The sequence below is a fragment of the Mya arenaria genome, chromosome 6 (assembly GCF_026914265.1).
Source record: "Mya arenaria isolate MELC-2E11 chromosome 6, ASM2691426v1".
Lineage (NCBI taxonomy): Eukaryota > Metazoa > Mollusca > Bivalvia > Myida > Myidae > Mya > Mya arenaria.
The window spans coordinates 31,093,430-31,114,634 of record NC_069127.1 but is presented as its reverse complement, the minus strand read 5'-3'; the positions used below and the strand labels follow the sequence as shown (position 1 = coordinate 31,114,634).

The 21,205-nt window shown below is 32.4% G+C and overlaps 1 protein-coding gene across 14 annotated transcripts in view; it reads left to right on the top strand.

The window, feature by feature from the left end:
* The window catches only part of LOC128238598 (uncharacterized), a 44,150-nt gene that overhangs the window by 11,777 nt on the left and 11,168 nt on the right, over window positions 1-21,205 (top strand). For 3 of the 14 annotated variants that reach the window (XM_052954679.1, XM_052954687.1, XM_052954683.1), the window contains 10 exons: window positions 946-996; window positions 3,803-3,937; window positions 5,147-5,287; window positions 6,067-6,162; window positions 6,740-6,801; window positions 8,455-8,589; window positions 11,601-11,858; window positions 16,300-16,344; window positions 17,811-17,928; window positions 20,290-20,460. In XM_052954679.1, coding sequence (XP_052810639.1) covers window positions 946-996; window positions 3,803-3,937; window positions 5,147-5,287; window positions 6,067-6,162; window positions 6,740-6,801; window positions 8,455-8,589; window positions 11,601-11,858; window positions 16,300-16,344; window positions 17,811-17,928; window positions 20,290-20,460 — 1,212 coding nt within the window. Of the gene's footprint in view, window positions 1-945; window positions 997-3,802; window positions 3,938-5,146; window positions 5,288-6,066; window positions 6,163-6,739; window positions 6,802-7,176; window positions 7,201-8,454; window positions 8,590-10,667; window positions 10,746-11,600; window positions 11,859-16,299; window positions 16,345-17,810; window positions 17,929-20,289; window positions 20,461-21,205 lie in introns of all 14 variants that reach the window. The other 11 variants (XM_052954680.1, XM_052954689.1, XM_052954688.1 and 8 more) reach the window with 9 other exon arrangements.

Below are 21,205 nucleotides of genomic sequence, written 5' to 3'. Positions count from 1 at the left end.
AATTTAATTATGTTATACATTGACACCCTGATCCCCAACCAGCCATCAAATTTCTAGTTTGTCAATTAATACTTATTTAGGAGCAAATGATTGCTTCTTTGTTTCTAAAAAGTCTTTTTCACTGTCACAAAATGTTTTAAATGTTCTCTATGGTTTGTATTTAAGTGAAAGCTGCTCAAATTTAAAAATATTTGTCATCATGTAGTTGTGGCTTAGATTGTAATTAAAATTTGACTGAATGTCTTGTGATGGAGGCTGTGTTACATATGGCTTACTTACTAAGGCCATCCTTAAAAAATGTTTTTGTTTGTGGTTTACTCAACCAACTCAGTCAAATACGCTTGACTCAAACAAAAATTGGCCGTCTGCAGTGTCACTTTTTTCCCCCATCTCTTTCCTAAAAGGGGCATTAGTAGCCAAAACGTGTATACTACAGGGAAACATTCCCTACCAACATTCCACTCACAAAATTGTTGGTAAGTTAACCACAAACAAACAATTTTTATATGCTGGCCTAATTGGTTCTGCTTAATCCTTGGAAATGTGGGCCTACATTCAACACTGATCTTATTCTCATCCTTAAACATGCCTCCATTTTTCAATTTAGCCTATTGGTCAGCTAAATATACAGGCCAATGAAAACACTTTGTTTCTAATCTTAAAGTTCAATCTAGGTTGCTTACTGAATCGGCCCCTGAGGTGGTATTCAATATGCAACTTTAGTTAATCTTAGTGTCATACATTATTGTCTTCAATCACTCCATTGGTCAGTTATTAATAACAAGTGATCCGATTAGCTACATCATTCTAAGATCCAATTAAGACCGATATTGAATACCAGCCCTCAGTTTACATCTCTGAAAAACCATTCTTGTTTTCATCAAAGATGTTTTTCAAGCTTGAAAAAATGGTAAATGGTTTGAATCTTTTGTTTTTGTACAAAAGTCCTGAAAGGTTCAGCAAGTTAGAAGGTTCCCAAATAGGAACTCCTACGTTGTAAGTAAAATGTGCACGTAACGTAGTTTGGCAGCGTGTGTTGCTAGTTTGTTACCTTTGAACAATTTTCTGTGACTAGAAGTGAGCATTTGAATTTTGTTTTAGATGTTTGTACATATATTTATAGCTTGTTTATAGAAACTGGATTTGTTTGCGTGTTGTTTCAGATTTGATTTTAACAAATTAAAATGGACATGTATATGGATACTAAATGTTGATATAATATAAAATGAGTCTGGGGCCTGTATAATTCATTCAAGACTAGTTGGTTGTAATATTAGTAAAATTAAATCTGTAAAATGGTCACAGATTTCTGAAGATTGTTTTCAACTGCAGTACTGACTTAATGGGTTCACACTACGATGTTTAGGCATAATAGTATACGACCAGCTCTCCTAGTGAAATAAACTGTTTATAAGAGTTGATGTGCTGGCGAACGCTGACCTCAGCTTACCACTGCTGAGTATTCCTTTGTCTAAGTTAGACAAAGTCGGCAAAAGCTGCACATACATTACATCTGCGTTGGCAAAAGAATGCCTACGCTAAAAGTAAATAAATGCAATGCTGCCAAATGCTGTTAAAAGCTAGAAAACATACATAAAAGTTGATGAGTGCTGGATGTAAAACGTTCTTAGTGTGACTGTAAAAATATCTTCTCGCAAATGTAATTTTTCCAGCGTTTGGGCTTATTTCTTAGACTTTTCAAATGCTTGCCAACGCTGGTTCAAACGTTCATAGTGTGAACCTACCTTTTAGGTTAATTAATATATAGCAAAATATGAGACTACTGTTAGATAATTTAGCAATACCACTAAAATCTTGAAACACTAGGTCCCATTTGTAAAGTAATATATGGTTAAGCGTTTGAAGATATATGTTTTTTTAATGTTAAAATAAAAAAATGCATTATGGGTGTAAAAATTTACACTATGATCTTTACTAATCTTTACATTGCCAGCCATTTGTAGCAGTTTTACAGGTTATTAATTGATTAAGACAGTTTTTGTTAATCTTAAATATTGCAAAGACGTCAGAAGTATTCGACTTCAATATTGATTTGGATTTTAATACCTAATGTATTAAACTTTAAACTTAATCATTGTGACCTAGTGATTGATATTTTTGACCTTTGGTGTCAGACTTTAAAACGTAACCATTTGTAATGAAATTATATACGATGGTTTAGTCTTAAAATGACACAGTTCTGTATTGAAAAACTTATCGTTTGAGTTTTCATGTTCCTTAAGTTTATATTCAAAATCTAAATCTATAATCAAATAAGCTCTGATCATGGAAAAATAAGTCTATCAAATTAAGGGTCAGTTGCAGATTAGGTTAATTGCCCTGACTTTTGAACAGAGAATGAATAAATACTGCTTATGAAATGACCTGCATTGATCTATTCATATATAGTCAATTTTTCAAAGATGTATTTAGTAAACAAATTAGAAGTTAGTTTAAAAACGAAAAGCTGAAAAAGCTTAGACAAAGTTTCTTCCAATCATTTTAGATAGAGATTTTGTATGCATGGACGCCTGTTACATTAAAAAAGAATTTTATGTCGAACAGCAGAAAGCTGCAATGTCCTATAAACTAACATTACATCATCATCACAGCTGTTGCTTTGTCATTTGCAACATAGTGAAGGCTGTCAAGCGGAGCCTACTTTTCCCTACTTTTTAATGCTTTTGTTTGTTTCTATTTTCTTGGAAAAGTCCCACTTACCCTACTTTTTTATGTCCCCAGACCCCCCAATAACAATGGAGAATTTTTGTAAATGTTTTGCATAGATCAACTCTGACAAATGCCCAAACAAATAGTTTCAGAGAGTATATTTTAGTCAGTCTGTTTCCACCAAGGCATATTGTGAAACTAGTGTCAGTAGTAAAAGGAAGCATATACTTGGTGTTTGCATTTTTGTATGGGACTATGACAGTTAAGGATTTTTTCAATTTTTTGTTCAGTAATTTTACGCAGATTGATTCTGACAACTGCACCAAAAAACACCAATAAGTTAGAGATTCACCTGCTCCACTTTTTGTTGAACCCTAAAATTGAACTCTATCATATACTTGATTTATTTGCCTCAAAAAAGGTAAGTAAGGAGCGCTACCATCCCTACTTTTGGCCCTTTAAATCCCTTCTTTCAATATCCCTACTTTTTCAAAAGAGTGCTCCAACTTTTATTTCTAACTTTTTGTTTTCTGGTAGCCAAAAAAGAGTGTAAAAATCTATGCAAACTACACCATCGTAGATAAAAGCAGACCTCCTTCGAAGTCAGACAATGTCGTGTTAGAATCAATGTATTTTGACATTCCTTTGCATGAAATTTGATGTCATTGTTGTGATTGCTATTTAATTTCTGATAAGATTATTTAACTCATTAATCGATCAATATCTATAAAGTTTAAGTTACATTTTAATGTTTGAATTGCTAACTTTATAGTTTTAAGGTTTATAACAATCTAAATATTCTGATGTTACATGATATTTCAGATCTGAGAGTTATTAAAGCTTTGTGTTTCATGCAAAGTATTCTAGATATTTGTTTCGAAGAAACTTAGAGACTCATTGTTTTTTTCCTGCTGGGTAGGTAGGATATTTTTAGTAAACTGAATCATTTTGTAATTGCTCTACAGCTGAATACAATATTCACATGTAGGCAGTCTGTGTTACTAAATAAAAAACATAATTCAGATGCCGTTACAAATTCATACTGCCAGTTTTGTTTTCACACACAGCTATAAATGATACATGATTTGATTTTTGTAATTTCCCCTATCTATTATTATGCTTTATAATGCAGGTCATCGACCACAATGAAGAAGGTACCGGTATCACGGCGTCACTTTGATTCATTTGGTAGCTATGACATCATGGCAGGAATCCCCAAGCGCGGCGTCATGCTGCATACTGACAGATACCAGCTCGCCTTCGATGGGTAGGTTGTATAGGTCACTGTGTAGTTCCACATAGACTTTTTAGTCTTGGCCTGCAAATAAATTTCAAACAATGTGCATTAAATTTTAGCTTGTCTGTTTTTCATTGTTATCAGCATGTAAAACCTTTAACCTTGGCAATAGTTCAAAAACCATAATTCAAAAACCATTCAAGATATTCGTTTTAAGCTTAGTATATGTGTTGTGATTTACAAAATGCACATATGTAGCAAGGGAAGTAACACTGGTAATACTTGTTGAGTTATGCCCCTTTCAGAAAAAAGAAAACAACTAACCCAAAAGTGTGTTTTTATCATGATAATGCTTTCAGTGCTGTTTTTACTCCATAGCTGAACAGGTGTTTGTTGAGTCAACTACTTTTACATACTGGCTCTCGTCTGAATCATGGTCCACATGGTTACTATAAAGTGTTTTAGTGCCTAGATAACATAATTCTTGATTGTTGTTACGCTTGTAAATTATTTAAAATTTAATTGCATTTTTTTGTCATAGCTGTATTTCATATTTCGCCTGAGCCTATGGCTGCTTAAAACGGAGCAGGCTATAATTTGAAAACAGGACTAGTTTTGCATTAAAAATATTTTTAGATTTATTGTATAATAAAATATGATTGTTTGTACATCTAAGGAGTCTACATGTCTTTTGATGACCTCTGTCTCACCCAATCAGATTTGCACAAGTCATGCCCGTCAGACATACCATATTAGTTTAAACTGTATTGATTTTACAACTACCTTGAAGAAAGTAATATTCACTTATGGTAAGTCACTTTTATTGGCACAATGTTGCCGGAGAGTGAGTTCTTGTGGGTTTTTTTTCGGGAAAACTGGGTGCCCGGAAAAAAACCATTTGTCTGGCTTGGTGACCACCAACTTTAAGTATACGATATTAAATTTTATTATACCTCACTTCTATAGAACACGTAATAAAAACACACCAGGGCAATATTTTCGACAATCACCCCACACTATCACCCTCTGCTGCACTGTAACCTTCTTACGTCATGAAATTGTTTTTGTTCGGTATAATAAAAAAGGCTTTGGCTTTGCCTCGGTCAACAGTATTTACCTCAGGTTGACAATATCCACTGTCACCCTCAAGGCAGTCAATATTTATATAATGTTTACCTGGTATTTCTCTATGAACCTCCAGAAAGCATATGATTAAATTTAGTCCTGTTTATGTGACAGGTTGAACCAACGCGAAAGACTACAGGCTGAGTTGGAGTATATGGAGCGGTTACGAGGGATCAAACGTCGACGTGAGGTTTTACCTCACCGCGCCCAGCTTGATCTCCTCATGGGAGGCAAAAAAATGGAATTTGCTGAAAGGTAAACAGTTGAACAATATTGGCAGTTAATAAAAATGGTGGACATTATGAAATGGTTAATTTAATAGGAAAGCAATCTGCATATTTAGTCGATATAGCTAAAGTATTGTGCAATATAAAACTTGAACCTTTGGCGAATTATAAATTAAAACTCAATAAACGCTCAAAATATTTTCATGAAACTTAATTGTTTTTGATAATAAAACGTAGTCCACATCTTTTCTTCTCAGTATTTTTGAACAATGACCAATACCTGCTGGTATATTGGAAATTTTTCGCTCTTTTTTTTTTTACAAAATTGTGATTGTTTTATAATAACTTATGTACGTTGAATATACTCTATTACTTATTTTAACTATTTATCTGTGGTCTTATATAATCTCAACAACTATAAACTACAGTTTTTCAAACAGAAATCCTTTAATTGAAAAATAAAAAAAATAATGCGGATTTTTTTTATCAACCATTTGGGAAAAATACATACTTTTGGGGATTGGAAAACGATAACAGATTATCAGCAATAGAATTTGCCCTAAAATAATGTGCACAGTCATGTATTGTGGTGTCCATTTTACTCTACTTCAATTCATAAGTTTTATAAGTTCTGCCTCTTGACTAACATGGAAAAATTGATGAGCAATTTGTATGTGATGCGCTCCGCATAAAACAGAAAAAGTTATGCACCAATCGTCCATGCCTAATCTTCAAAATAATTTTACTGAAATTCCATAATACATGACATTCTACACTAAACATTATTATAATTTTTCTTGCCACCAGATTTGAGATTCAGCGTGAGATACAGAAGCTGAAATCACTCATCTTGCCACAACATGCCAAGGACCTGTTCCACGGTCGCGGCTTCATCTTGCCAGAGTAGGTGTTTGGTTTGTAATCAACCTTCAAAGAATTTAAGATTTAGAGTTAGTTGCAATGTTTGTGGTTTGATATTTCGAGAATATTTTGGGATTTAATGTCTGTTTGATATAGAAAGTTATAAATTTGAAATATGTGAATGAAATGGTCTCATCTGGTTTGGAAATTTAACAAGCAATGTGTGTGTCAAAATATTTAGAATACAAGTTACAACCTACATTTTAAGCCAATGAAATTGCAGATAGGCAATTATATAGTACAAGACTTATCCATTAAGAATTTCACCTTTTCGTTTAAACTTAGGCCCGTCTACTGCCACTCATTCGATACACACTCCTTGCATCATATTTTGCGTTATCAATGTATCACCCAATGAGGATGTATTCTTAGTCATTTAGATGACCTGAAGTATTTTCTTAATGAAGAAGAAGGGCTCGTTCGCTATGCTCACTCTGCCCATTCTTATGCATTCTTATAATGTCATCTAACTATTATTTACTGTATTTTCTCTGCTTGTCAATAGTATACACAGATTAAGTGTTACTATATTAACATTGCCTATAACTTACTTTTTCAGAAACCACATGTCAAGAAAACCCCGAAGATTATTTGATATTAACTATGATTTAGAAGACGAATGTAAGTACCTAATAGTCTACTTCCTGTCCTTAAGAAAGGAATATGGGTACATTTGTTGCAATTTTTCATCATTTGGTAAACAAATTACCAAGGAAATTTTAGAAAATGCATAATGCTTATAATGAGTTTGTTATATGTGTGGAAAAGGAACATAAAAATCAGTGTGTTTTTTCTGAATATGGAGCCGAAATGTGACCCAATTTACAGTCACAAAAACTATTCTATTTTACAAAAGTTTGCCTGAAAATTTACAATCCTTGGCAGAGTTTTGTGTCATTCTTTTTTTCTTAAAAACTAGTTCAGATTTGTTTTAATGTAACTTTTGGCTCTTGTAATGCTTCAAACCCCAAAACTAAAAGGTTTACCAATTTTAAGGGCCATGGCCCCATTCACAAAAAGGTGAGCGAAAAAGCACTGCAAATAGTTTTTGGTGTTGATGTATATGTCTTGATGTAGGTATGATTTTTCTTGGAGTTGGTATTTGCACAAACATACAAAAATATGTTGATTATTCGTTGTCTTGTATAAGTGTTCTTTTTTCCTAATTTCTATTTTCAAGTTATAATATGATGAGAAACTATGTAATGTAGATACTACGTTTTGCAAATGATCTTAGCATTTTAACTCTTTGATACATTGAGTGAAAATGGCTTTAATTTAGCTTAAATTCGACAAGTGAATTTCAAATCAGGTGCAACATCTCTGTCAATCAAAAGATACTGACTGCAACATCAGAGATTTGGCATTGACATTGACATATCATCTTAAACTAATTAATAAAGAAGTGGGCTCATGTCCCTAAAGCATCCATACATTGTCCGGAGAGCTTGCATTGGTTTACCTTCAACTGACCAATTCAACTGTCAACCGTTATAAGATGTAAAAAAAAAAAAAAAAAAAAAAATGTTTTTAACTGATTGATAAATATGCAATGCTTAGTTCATTTGCAAAGGGTAGAATATTAACATGCTATATATGTATGGTAGATGTAGAATGTATAATGTAACAATGTATCATAATTGGATTGCTAAGATGGCTTGTGCAAAATGTAAAAAAAAAATCCGCTTTAGGAAAAACATAAAATTACTCCCCACTTTTCAGATGTTCATAATTATTAAATAAGAATTAACAATTCATTGCATTGAACAAGTAGATATAAAGATTGTTCAAACTATAATAGACATTTAGGTATTAACATAACATACACAATTACCTATTCATTACTACAGCCAGTCTGATTATGAATCGCATGGTCATAGTTATTGGCTGAATCAAAGCTTTCTGTCAAGTATTTATCTATCAACATTACATTTTCAATCAGTTAAAATCTCCAATGAGCTGATCTTGTAAAAACGAACAATTGCATAGTTTGTTAGACAAAGCCATTTTCATTTTATTCCTCAGCTATTGAAATCTTAGTTATCGAAATTTTAGATGTTATTTATTGACAATTACGTTGGCTCAAAACCATAATATGTTTTACATTTTACAAACTAGAATAAGCTACTTAGCATAAATGTTTAGCACAAGTCAAATGTTTTGCTTGGTTTTGGACACAGGTTTACAGGGGAAAAACTACATTCTCCGAGCACTTGCATCTGTGTGTCAATGTATCGTTTCGTTTATGGTTTTTGTAACACCTTCGTTTTACAGTGACGAGCCCATTCTCACCAGAAAGACATTCAATGAATCCAGAAACGGGCCGCATCCACACAAAACAAATGCGGCAGTATCCCTTAGACCAGGGAGCGTCCCTGCCAAAGATTAATAACCGGGGTTACTTGTTAGGTACTTATTTTTTGTATAATATTTACCCCAGAAACCCTCTACTTACCTATTAACTACTGTTCTAACCATCTAATCAGAGTGGATATGGTGGTGATGTTAATGTTGCTCCAAATATGTTAATTGTGGGTTGATCGCAAGACAGACTTTACTTGTTTATTTTCATTTATAGTTATTTGTGTCTTGCGCCTTCGAATTATTTCTCCAAGATTTCTATAAAAAAGAAAAAATACAGAATAAAAACATACAATGTATTTTAAAGTGAATTTTAAGTATTGAGAATTTTTTTAAACTATGATTTATATGTGTTTGATAGTTTAAATAAAATGTACATGTTAGTAAATGTTTTCAACGAACAGAAAAAAACAGCAATTTTGTTAATATTTCAAAACCTTAAACATGAAACAATATAACTTTGTTTTGAGTGTTGTGCGCTTTTCTAAATGCATGAAAAATGGAATAATACATAGATACTGTGCTTATGAAGGGAGGTTATACACATACTGTGAAATTCAGGGACATTATGTACCAATTTAAAATCAAGGGAGGTTATACACTGACTGAAAATCAAGGGAGGTTATACATGAAAATCAAGGGAAGTAATACATAACGCTAAAATCAAGGGAGGTAATACAAATACTGTAAAAATTTGGGAGGTAATACACAGAGAAAATCAAGGGAAGTAATTACACATTAAGTGAGGTTACTGCACTAAAAACTCGATTACCTATTTCTATCACAGTTACATTTTTTAGTGTATGTTTTGATGCAATAAGAGAAGTTGCAAAACATATCTTGTATGGATATGACGTGTAGACTCCTTTTCTTGCTCTTCGTCAAACAGGCATATGTACATTGTACATGTTTTTGTATGATAGCACAGGAAAAGTGTTATATGTGAGTCTACAAGAACAAGTTGAAATAGCAGTTTCACAAACAAGTTTTAATACTCAACTGTAACTTTTACATATACTGGTATGTGCATCTACATGTTCAAGTTCACATACACGTCATGTTACGCAGCCTCTTTATAATGTGAATATTGTATTATTCCTTTTTAAAGCGTGCTTTATATACCTATACAGTGCTTGAATTAAGAAGGATGGAAAATCTGTTTGATATTTTTTATTTACATATTCAAAGTTTAGCGTTTGCAAAAATTAACAAAATCACATAATTAGAAATTCCCATTCCTTATCACATGCTCATAGACATTTGACATCGTTTACTGTATTCTCATTTTCATTTTAAAAGGCAAAATTTGCCCTACACATTTTGGATATTCATAAGTGTTTCTCTTGCGAAAATAAAACTTGAAATTGTGTATAACTAGGTTGCTAAGATTTGATTAAATTGTAAATCAAGGGACACTCTGTTATAGGTTGTTTTTCTACTTTTGAGTTTATTTACTAACAGAATGAATTTGTCCTTGAATTTTGATTGGTTTAATCTTTTGATGAATCTCGTTGATGATTAGAGTAGTAACAGGATGGTTTGATATTTAAGTTGTATTAAATGAACTCAAAAGTAGGAATACCACTGTTTTGATGGAAAAAAAAAAATGAAATCCCCAATAAGTGCCTTAATGTTCGATTTATCATTGCTGGCGATTTTATTTTTCGACAAAAAATTAATTCAAAATATGATTCATAAATAAGTTCATGAATTTACTTTTGTGTTCATACTATACATTTTCGTTGAAACATTTCATTGTTATAAATAGACACCATCTCATAAAAAATTCCGGTATTCATTGGCAATTTTTTAAGTTTTAAAAATTTAAAAAAGCATTTTCTATAATTATTCATTTCTTTAAATATTATTTATAGCGATTTTTTTAATAATCAGGAAAGATTAAAAGTTAAAAGTTATAAGAAGTGAGTCTTCAAACTTAAAACTTCTGGTTATATGATATCTTAATATTTCCCATCAGGCCTTTTTTTCAATACATAAGTTTCAACAGAAGGCAATTGAATATATGTATTTTAATCGTTAAATTGCATGATAAGCCCTCCCTGTATGATCATGGATGATATATTTAGGCATGTGTTCACGTATTTTGCATTATATTTTTCCCGCAGGTGCAAGTGCCCCGATCATCCTATCGAAGGAAAAACGCACTGTAGAGAGTATAAAAGCAAGGCTTAGAATACCAACCAGTATGATCATGGCTTAACATTAAGCCCTTTCTTGAATTATCGAACAATGCGTTTTTCACTTGAAAAACTATTTTTACGTAGAATTTGAAAATTGTTGCATTATTCACTTGAACAACTTTTTACGTTAATTTAGTTGTATGTGTTTAAGAGTGACTCATGACGTATTCCTGATTTTTTTATTTTATCATTGGAGCAACTAGTTCCTTTGCAAAACAACAATGCGTGGTACCTGGACAGTAATTTTTATATATTTATATTTGTAACGTAGCAAAAATTATGTGCTAGTTATTTGATGAACAATCTTAGATTTTTAAATGCTAGTTGGTATTTCGCTCAATGTGTACGAAGGCTTGCATGACTGAAGAGTGGCTATAATGCTTCTGCGTATGTTGCTTGTATTAAACAGAAATTGACGGCGTGTGAGTTTCGCATGTACAATTGTAACAAATGTTTGTATGCTTTATCTAGGTAACGGAGAGTGACATTTTACCGTGTGATGTAACATTCTTTCTGTGATAAGGGAGTTAAATTCAAATTCATTTGGTAATGTTTCTTCAAGTTATACCTGTTTTTATATATTACCTTTACCTTGAAAATGAGTAAAGCTTTACATTACATTCTTCCAAACAATACTTGTCAATGGTTTTTAATTAGAATTTCTTTTTTTTAAAAATGTGAAATAAAATGACAAATGATATTTTACCACCTTGATTCCAATGTGTCAATTTCTTTTATTAAAAATGATAACAGAATGAACATTTAAGATTTTAAACAATATCTAGCCATTGGTTTTTAAACAATAGACATTACTTCATTAAGTTTCAATGCACTGAGTCCCATCTTCACTCTTACTAGAAAACTTCCGGGCCCAAAAGGGGGAGCCCATTCAAATAAAAACTCCAAACCCATTTTCTTACGAAATGGAGGACACTTGGACACCCTATGTCACCCGCCAGTCAACGATGATGTCACCAGTCATGAGAATGGCCAGTAAATCACCCGCCGTTCCATTCTCACCTCGACGACAGCTTAAACCCAGTGAATCGCCCGATTTGACTTTATACCCCGTATCTCAGGGGCTGTTGATGTCTCCGTCTCCGCGATACGGAACAGGTCTTGGAGGGAGTCGGGGCTTTCTTAACTACGTCTGATACACGCCAGGCATGCCCCGTGCTTGTTTTGAAAAAGCATGCTATGCATGAATGGTTATACTGGTGTCACTGTGTCTAAATGATAATTATAATATTGCATGGAGTTATTTTCCATTAATATATATAACAATTATATCAGGGATTGATGTGTGAAGTGTATATGATAATGTAATGATGTACAAAACAACTTATGTGTATATAATATATATGTATATAATGGTAAGTCTTATCTATTAGGAATGGCATCTTACTAGACATGTTCCATCCATACTGGTACTTTACATCCACACTTAACAAAACATATAACTTGACACTTACATATTTGATATTAAAAGTTTTAATATGTGAACAATCAAACATTGTATAGAGAACATTGATAAATCCAACATGGCAGGGTAAATTATCATAAATGATTCTAATATCAATCTGTTAAAATGAACTTTGCAAAACATTCTTACACACGGTGGTCATAAATTGGCTCAGGGAGGGCAACATTTGATAAGCATAAATTATAGAGAGCTAATTTTTCTACCTTCTGTACCCTATGCGTAGGAGTGAAAATAACACAATTCCATAGAAAATTTGTCCATCCATAAACAGTTTGTTATTAGAGAGTACTTTGAAATCTCAATTAGAAGAAGGTCTATAGAGGAGTTATGTTAAGTTTTATCAGGCTAAGCTGATATTATTATAAATTGTATAAGAAATGTCACAACAACTGGGCTGAGAGATCATAACACCTACTTAAAGAGACAAACAATTTAAAAATGAATCAATCTCCAATCAAAACATTTCTTACCTGTATGTCTTTGCTGCAATATTATTTTTTTCAAAAGCATGGCAGTTTACACTTCAGATTAAAAATGTTAAATGATACATGAAATGTTATCGTCAATATGTAGACGTACTCTGAAACATTCTGTGTGAAACAGGTGAAAGAAGGCTGCATGTTTAACTTATCTGTTTTTCAAAGACTCTAGGTATTGTCATAGCCTTGGTGAGACAGTAGAGCATGCAAAATCATCAAACTTGGCCTTAACTTAAAAAAATATTCAAGTAATTTTCATGAAACTTTGTACAAATGTTAACATATATTTTACAATTTGCCCAGTGTGAAGTGAGGCCCATAATTCAGAATTTAATAAAAGCACAGTTGTTGCCTTTGGTTGCCTGACAGAACAGATGTCAGCTTTGGCATCAACTGAATTACGTTACTTTGGTTTAATCCTCCCCCCCACCCTCCCCTCTTTTTGTAAGAAGATAGGAACACACATTGCATTCGGAGGTAACAAAAGTGCTAAGTTCTACAGGACTTCTTATGTCTACAAGTTAATGAAACTTTTCCATCAAGTAGTGTGTTTATCAAAAACACATAAATTGTAGGTTTACGCAATAGCGGCAAAGATTAATCCGAGTCGTGGATTAGGGATAATCCTTATCCCAATAAACAGATTCAAAATAAATTGGCAGATATCTAATTTAGGCTTAAGTAAAAGAATTAATATGTCAGTATAATTTATTGAATGACTAGTTTATCCAATCAAAACTTTGACATAATGCTGATTAATTCGATACATTGTTTGCAAATACTTCAAATGTAATGACGGACTCATTTTAGAAGATGTGGTATCTAAAAAGATAATCAATGATCTTATCATGGAGGTAACAGGATTTACCAAACAATGTTTTATTTTATGGTTGTAATAAAAATGTTGTGAAAGCGATTATAACATAATTTTTTCTTATAAGGAGTTGGTACGACAGGTTAAGTTCATTTGTGCACAACTTTGCTTACGCCTTGTGAATCATTTAAAATACACTTGAAATCTTGCGATGAACATTTTCAAAACACAAGTCTTGGATTACTTTAAGGAAGAAAAATCAAAGAAGTTTTAAATTTGCATGAAGTGAATGAATAGATGGTGATAAGGAATAACTATAGATTAAGAAAGTGGAGTTTCTGTAAAAAATAAAGTGTTTCAAATCTTGTAAAGTTAAAATGTGCGAGACAGTGTCACATGGTAGAAAAAGAATGGCCGATGATGTTGACGCGGGAATAAGTCTGCAAAGAAGACATTCAGAATTATCAGGAATAATGTTGCAACGCTTGATTGGTGAGATTATTTCTTATATCCGTGTTTTTATCTTTCAAACAGAATTTCACAGAATTATTATTTTTCGCATGAAGTGTCATGTAAACAGATTTTTGTGTTTTACACAGAATATTTTATCTTTGCATGAAGTGTCATATAAACTGGTTTTTGTTTTTCAATATCTTTATCAGCTTGTCTTGAGCTTTTCTTGTATGAAAAAAGTTATAATTGAGCCTGGTTGTTAAAGGTGTGCAAAATCTTGCCGGTCTTATTTTGAAAATTGGAGTGTTGACATACTCGATTGTTGTGCTCTTGTTTTGTAAAAATTAATGAAATATCGGAAAGGTTGTATTCTTTTAATGTATTAATTTTTTGTCAGAATTTACACATTTTTTCAACATAAAAAAGGGAATTCTGAGCCTTGCAAAATGGTTAAACATAGTTTTCCACCCTTGTATCACAAAAGGACCTAAAGAATTTTAAGTTTGTTCTTATATGGTGTAATTTAGAAATGATATAAATTCATTTTACAATGAAAACACATGTGTTAACAAGTCTTAAACCAGTACGTGGTGTGTGTATGTTTGTGTCTCTTATAAGTTTATTGTTGTTTGGGCCCTTGCCTAAAAGTGCCTCTAAATAGGGTTTATTTTTTAGTTTTCAACTACTGGGGTTTTCCCTGTGGTTTCCCTTCTATCATATGTAATTTGTTTGAAACAAATATTCTCTGGGTCCTTAAATTTGATTATCAAAAACTTATGAAAAAATCCTATTGTCTTATAAAATGTCTTTTCCATATAAAATGCTACTAAAATTGTATATTTGTCTATACATGTGTTTTCTCATGCCACTTTTTGAACTCTAAGGTATTGAATTATTTTAATTTTAAAAGAATCGGCTATTTTTTATATTGTTTATTGTATATCTAGATCAATTCTTGCATCTCAATTACCCATAATGCTTACCTTCATCAGAATTTTGATAGATGTTTTGTGTCTTTATATATCATATACATATTTATTGGATATATGATACTTACTTAATTATTTGAATATGTAATCTTTTCATAAAGTAATAAATTATGATAAATAATATTTCAAGTACTTTGTTTTTGTAAAGTTATGATTTTTTTTTCTTTTTGACAATATGGTTATATTACATTAACAATGACAAATTCTAAATGGACCCAAATTCAGCCAGTATAACAAGCCTTAATGATGTTTTAAAACTGATATATTAATTCTGCACAAATGCTACTCAAAGGTCATTATTTAATTACTTAAATTCAGATTTGTAACAAAGGTGTTCAACATTGGAAGTGTTATTTTTGTGTATACTTTTTTTAGTAACATCAGTTGGAACAAAAAAAAGTCTGTATCAGTTGAAACAATTTTTTATAAGTAATAAAAGTCCTTATCAGTTAAAACGCCTTTTCCCTATCATTATCACTTGAGAATTGTTAATTTAAACAGAACAAACCTTTCTTTTTTAGTTTTACAGGTAGTTTTGATGTGTTTATCTTATAGTGTATGTCCCCTTGTTTTCATATTCAAATCAAATGTATAACCAGAAAATATTGTAGCTAAATTAGAATATCTTTTTCTATAAAAACTGAATTCGAGCAGCGAATTGTTAACATTGTTTACAGTGAACGTGTTACTTAGGTTATGTAAACAATAAACAAGATTTGTATTAGGATTTAAAACATCTTAAAGATGCTCTAAGTACAAATATGGGAAATATTATACTTAAAAAATACAAAATCAAACTGCATGTAGTATAGTTTACAAAATAATAGTTCTCTGCCTGTGTTTTTTTCTGCAGTTATAGTGTGATTTTTCTGACTAACTTTTAACAATTGTAAAATAGTCTGTTTGATTCTGTATTCATCTATTTCAAAAATGCAAACTTTTCTTGTTGTATTTGAGTTATTTACACAAGTATTATCGCATGCCTTCGATACCCTAATCCTTAAAACTATATATTGAAGTTTATAAAAGATGATGTGCATGAAATACATTATCATATAAGTATTATATAACATGTATTATTTTTTTGCCTCACTTAATTACAATTCAGGTCAATTATAATGTTCATAAGATAGAAATATACCAGTGGAATTCATTAAAAAAAATAATTAATATTTCGTTGGATATTTAAACTTTTCTTTCATTTTAAGAATTTAAAACTTCAAAATTTCTATAATCAAACAGTTAAATGAAAACAACGAAAAGTTTGCTAGATGTCTTCTTGCAATTTGCACTCTATTTTTAATGGCTTGTGCACCTGGCTGTTTTTCTTTTGTGACAGGGGAGATAACAATGTGGCGGTTTACGTTTGCGGCATACTTACCAGGTAGCAATCATGCAAGTGCTCCCATATCATGATTCATCATTACCTCTAGGTGTTAACGTCATCTGTGTTTTGAAAACAGGGCATCTGTTTTTCAAAGAAAAGGTCAAGTTGTTGTCATAGCCTTGAAGTCACTCAGGTATTGCTTTTGCACCTTCATTTTGAGAAGATCAGCACACATTGAAAATGAAACTAAGGGCGTGATGGTGATCTAAGGGTTTAGGTGTCTGCCTCTCACTACAATGGTTGTGTGTTCAATCCCCACCAGGGGTACCTTCTCATGGCCTCTCAAATTGGACACCAGCACTGGTTTCTTCCCTGGTGAAACAGACTGGAATGTGATTCTATAAGCTCTCAGCTTTCGTCACAATTGAGCTAATAGAAATAAGAACAGACTAAATGGAACAAACCAATGGGTATTGGTACCTCCAGTGGCACTCTCATACATAATGATATTTATTAAAAAGTTATCATGACAGATAATGCAAGAAAATAAATAGCCAAACTTGCAATTTTCATGTCATATCCATAATGTTGGATATAACTAAAATTCATCAACATATTATTTAACATGAAACTTGATACAAAGCTAGGTAAAAATTACGTATCTTGAGTTATGCCCCTTGTTCATTTGTGAAAATCAGATGAGCATTCATATATCTTTTTGTGATGCTCTTGTTAAATGTAATATTCAATGCTCGAGATATTCAAGGCTCGAGATATTCAAGGCTCGAGAGACTTGTGAAAAATACTTCTGTATTATTATGGGTATTTCAAATAGAACTTCTGTATAATTGTTGTTTTACAATTTCAAAATTGCATAATTTTATTCGTGCCATTGGACATTTCAACTTTTATACATGTATTGCAATAAGATTATGTGCACTTTTTGGTGTTACTTAAGATAGTGGTTTGAAAAGGGAATGAATTTGTTACTTGTTGTGGTAATTGGAACAAACCTTTTTATCTTTGATTTGAAAATTATAATAGATGAATAGTATAAATTATAATCATACATATGCAAGGCGCTCCAATTAACAGCTGCTGTTTGCTAACTACATGTACATAATGCTGTAGATTGTTTCAATTTCAGGAGGGTTTAATTATCACATTTTTTTTATCATCAATGAGGCTGCAAATTAAAAACACAAGAGGGTATTAAATTTGTCATTTGCTTTTCGATGATTAGATAATGGCATACCCGGTAAATTCTTTTTACACCAGTCTGGCGAAAACAAAAATGTCTCGATAAAAGAACCTTTCGAAATTTTAGTAATCTTCAGTACTATGTTTGATTGAGGCCAATAACAGTGATTTGCCTGCTACTTAGCAATTGTTGCCTAACATTATTCTATTTTTAGCATCAAAGTTGCTCAGCAGTGAATGGTAAGAATTTTAACTTTATTTTTAAATAATTGCAGAAAATATACACTGGATGTTAATCAAGATGTGTTTTCTGATTTTCCTAGGTTCATCTCAGCCCGCACATATGACTCGGTCAAGAACCAACGTGACTTCTGGAAACACAAAAACGGCCGTTTTGGGACGAAGTGTTACTGCGGGACAAGTGAAAAAAGACATTGTCAGGTACGAAGGCATCAGGAGAATGAGGGCAATTTATCTCTATTTGTTTTATTCCCATTACATTATCATTTAAAGGGACTAGACACCAGATTGCAAGAAAAAAAGAAAATAGAAAACACTTATATAAATTGATATCGTTGTGTACAACGCACTGAATCTTACTTACTGACGTATCACATTGCTTGTGACACATTAATCTTTCAAAGTTTTTGTGTATTTTTCCACTGCTAAATTTACTGGGTCTGTCTACAATGTAAAATTTAATCCCAGTAAATTTAAAAATATTTTTTTGTTCTAATCACGTGACTAAATTCACATGCTAAATATACACACTATAAACTGGGCAACCATTGTGCGCTATTTTTAAACGGGTAAAGACAACGACAAAATACTATTTTAATCATGTAAAATGATTTTTTATTGTCACCATACTAACACATATTGACAATTCTGAGCTTGTTTTGAGGAAATATTGTATTTGCCGATTTTGAGACCATCTGGGCCCCGTTTCATAAATGGTCGCATCGCAAATCCAGCAAAGTCGCAAGTTGCAAGAAATGCGACCGAGTTTGCGACACAGCGCAATTTGCGTTTCATTAATCGCGTCGCAAAATAGAGCTCTCGGTGTCTAGAGTCCCTTTAAATAAGCTTTTTCAGATGCACATGGTTCTATTATTAATTGATGTTTTAAAATTACAAAGACAAGTAATGATTTACTAAGCATGGACAAAGTTATGCTTTTTGTTTTTTTTATTCATTTCAAGTTTATTTAATCTTAATTGCATGTAAACTTCATTTAGAAGCTTCGCTTAATAATGTTATTAATGTTACACTATTCATTATTGTGCATCCAACACAGATTACCCCGAGTTGCTTGTGTCTATAAAGCTTATCAAAAGTGAGTGGTCATAGATAGATGCATGCTTTCTAAACCTTACTTATCGAACATTAGTTAATAGAATTTGACTCTGCAATTTTGTCATTCATTACATGAATACTCGAGCTGTCTTATAATGGGACATAAGTCAAATATTGTGTAAAATCTTAATGATCAAGGAGGGCAGAGTAAGCAATTTCATCAGTACTCAAAAGTTGCCTTAAAGCCCCCCCCCCATTGATCTTAATCTTTATTGCCTTATGCTGTCTATCAGATCTCGGATCTGAGTATTCTGCTGTGCAGCTCAAGTTTTATTATAGATATAGTCAACCCTTTATGGTCCTGTGCCAGTAAACAAATACACTGGAAATTGGCCCCTTCTGTGACACCAGTGCATTTAACAGGGGATGCACAGCCGGGGATCATCATGCCAAACATTCCTTAAACTAGGCCTTTAAATTATAATGTGTTTTGTGCAGGCAGGGAAACAAATTATGAAGTATTAATGATTAAGTACTATTGGAGACCAATTAAGTTATTTTATTGTCTGGAAATGAAGGTTATAAATTAGTGGTTAGCCTGTCGTAAATCACATTCTCCATCCTGCAGTGTCCTCTCATCTTTTGATTTGGAACTCAGCTTAAATCAATTTCTTTTTGAAATATTCTTTAAGCTATAAGATAGTATAAACCATATTCATTTAAATGGTGCTGGTTGGCTGTCAAATGAAATAAAATCCCTCCCCCCCTCATGGAAATTTCCATGGTCACAGGAGCTTTGTTGTTTGAGACTTTATAAAGGTCCACCCACACCTATTGGCTGCATTATGGCTCGATCTCAAAAAAAAACCTGTATGGAAATTGCTCAAGTCACAAGAGAATGTTCATGTCAGGTATATAAATTGGCAAGTGAAAAAGTTTGTTCTGGGTACAGGCAAACTCAATGAATAACTTATAATTAGATGTGATATTTGATTTGATCTTTGAAATAAACAGTATATTACGTCTGTATGGTATGCCGATTATGGAAGGTAGATAAAATCAAATATACCCCCAGAAAACAAAGTTTGGTAAGGGGGGTTGTGGTTTACAGGCGTGAGGTTTTCAGTAGTTTTTTGTTTCTTTTTTCTTCCTGTATTTACTATTAAAGATCACAACAAAATTTGAAAATCATTATTAATACCATAAAGTTACAGGTCAAGTTTGACTTAATAGTAATAAGCTACCAATTTTTGACAAAGTTATAGTTCATGTGATTTTTTCCAAATGGAAATTAAGTTTACCATTCCTGTGTTCAGGCGGCATGTAGAGGTTTTCATCACTACGGTGACAGCTTTGGTTATAATTGAATCTATTGGTATTGCTGAGTCAAATTCTATTAATAGACAGAAACTCAGAAAACAGTTCCCATTAGCTATATTTAGCAAAATCCCAGCTGCTCTGTATTGTGCTTTGAACTGTAGAACTTTGTACCAAATGTACTTATAGACAGTCCCTAGAATCTCCAGCTGTAATGCCCCATAACTCTGTAACGAAACCCGAAATCAAGATTCCGGTGAGCGCCCGTGATCCAGAAGAGGGAGACTTGCAGCAAGTACCGGAGCCCACACCCGTGGTTCCAAAAACCACGCCCTCCCATACAACACTGACTGATAAGAAGTAAGGCTGTCTGGTGCTGGTTTCATGTGTTGATTGTGGTGTAGTGTCGTCATGGTGATGAGATGTTAAACACTTTTTCTTAATCATTTCATTTCTCAAGTGTCAAGTATGTTGTAAATAAATTTATTACGTGAAAGAAAAACAAAAATTATGTAATGTTTCCTTTGTAATTCTCATTTTCATACATACAGTAAAAAAATACATAAATATTTCATTTGTATCACTATTTACTTATCTAAGTACATCCATGGAGAAAAGGCATTTGAGATTAAAATGTTATTTGTTATCTGTTTAACATAATTATTGTTATCTCTTGTGATTTTATGATAGTGTTATAGAGGAAGAAATTGAGCTTGTTTTAGAGGATTGGTAAGAATATATGTTCATGTGGCTCCCTAAAATGTCACTTTACTAAGCGGCACATAGATCCTAGAATTTAGGGCTACACCCTTTTCAGTTTTTGGCTCGTCGTTGCGATATTGTGATAGTTTTGGTGTTTTCAACATTGGCATACTTTGGTCATAGCTAAAAATGTTAACGAAATTTGTATGAAACTTTGTAAACATGTTTCCAGACAAATACACGAAGTAAAGCATGACCCATAACTCTGACATAAGTAATTGTTGAGTTATGCCCATTGTTTGTTTGAAAAAAACACAAACAGACACAATTGTTGGCAATTTCCCGAGGCATTCATGTTTAGCTTGTCTTCTTTTCAAGGAATTGTGATACCTTTGGTGTCGTT